The sequence below is a fragment of the Rhinopithecus bieti genome, unplaced genomic scaffold, assembly GCF_001698545.2.
Source record: "Rhinopithecus bieti isolate Rb0 unplaced genomic scaffold, ASM169854v2 scaffold_35552, whole genome shotgun sequence".
Classification (NCBI taxonomy): Eukaryota; Metazoa; Chordata; class Mammalia; order Primates; family Cercopithecidae; genus Rhinopithecus; species Rhinopithecus bieti.
The window spans coordinates 1-392 of NW_016856113.1; the positions used below are offsets into that span (position 1 = coordinate 1).

General features: G+C 59.7%; 1 protein-coding gene across 1 annotated transcript; it reads right to left on the reverse strand.

Moving 5' to 3' along the window:
• Positions 1-4: 4 nt before the first annotated feature.
• Positions 5-386, reverse strand: LOC108525309 (keratin-associated protein 13-1; the record flags this gene model as incomplete). The annotated part of the gene is made up of 1 exon (XM_017866325.1): positions 5-386. A coding segment is annotated over exon 1 (357 nt), but the record flags the coding sequence as incomplete, so codon positions are not given.
• Between the last annotated feature and the right edge of the window lie 6 nt (positions 387-392).

Consider the following 392-nt stretch of genomic DNA (forward strand, 5'->3'; position numbering starts at 1 on the left):
CCACTGAGTAGCACCTCCTCGATCCATAGCCCAGGGAGCGGCAGCTGCTGGATCCAAAGCCTAGAGACCCAGAGTAACTCGTCTGGCAGGGACTGCAGAGCAAGGAGGTTCTGGGGCGGTAGCAGGAGGTCTGGCAGGGGCTGGACTCCACAAAGGACGTCTCGCAGCTGGTGGGCTCCCAGCAGGTCTCCTGACAGCCCCTGTAGAGAGAGGAACCCAGCTGGCAGGTGCTGGGAGAGCAGAGGTCAGTACTGGAGACCAGGTTGCTGGGATAGGAAAAGCCACAGGAGGAGGCTGGGTAGCGCAGGTAGCCGCCAAAGGAGCGGGAGGAGAAGTTTCCAGAGCAGCAGTTGTAGGACATGTTGACAGGAGATGTGAGTTCAGCTGAGTTA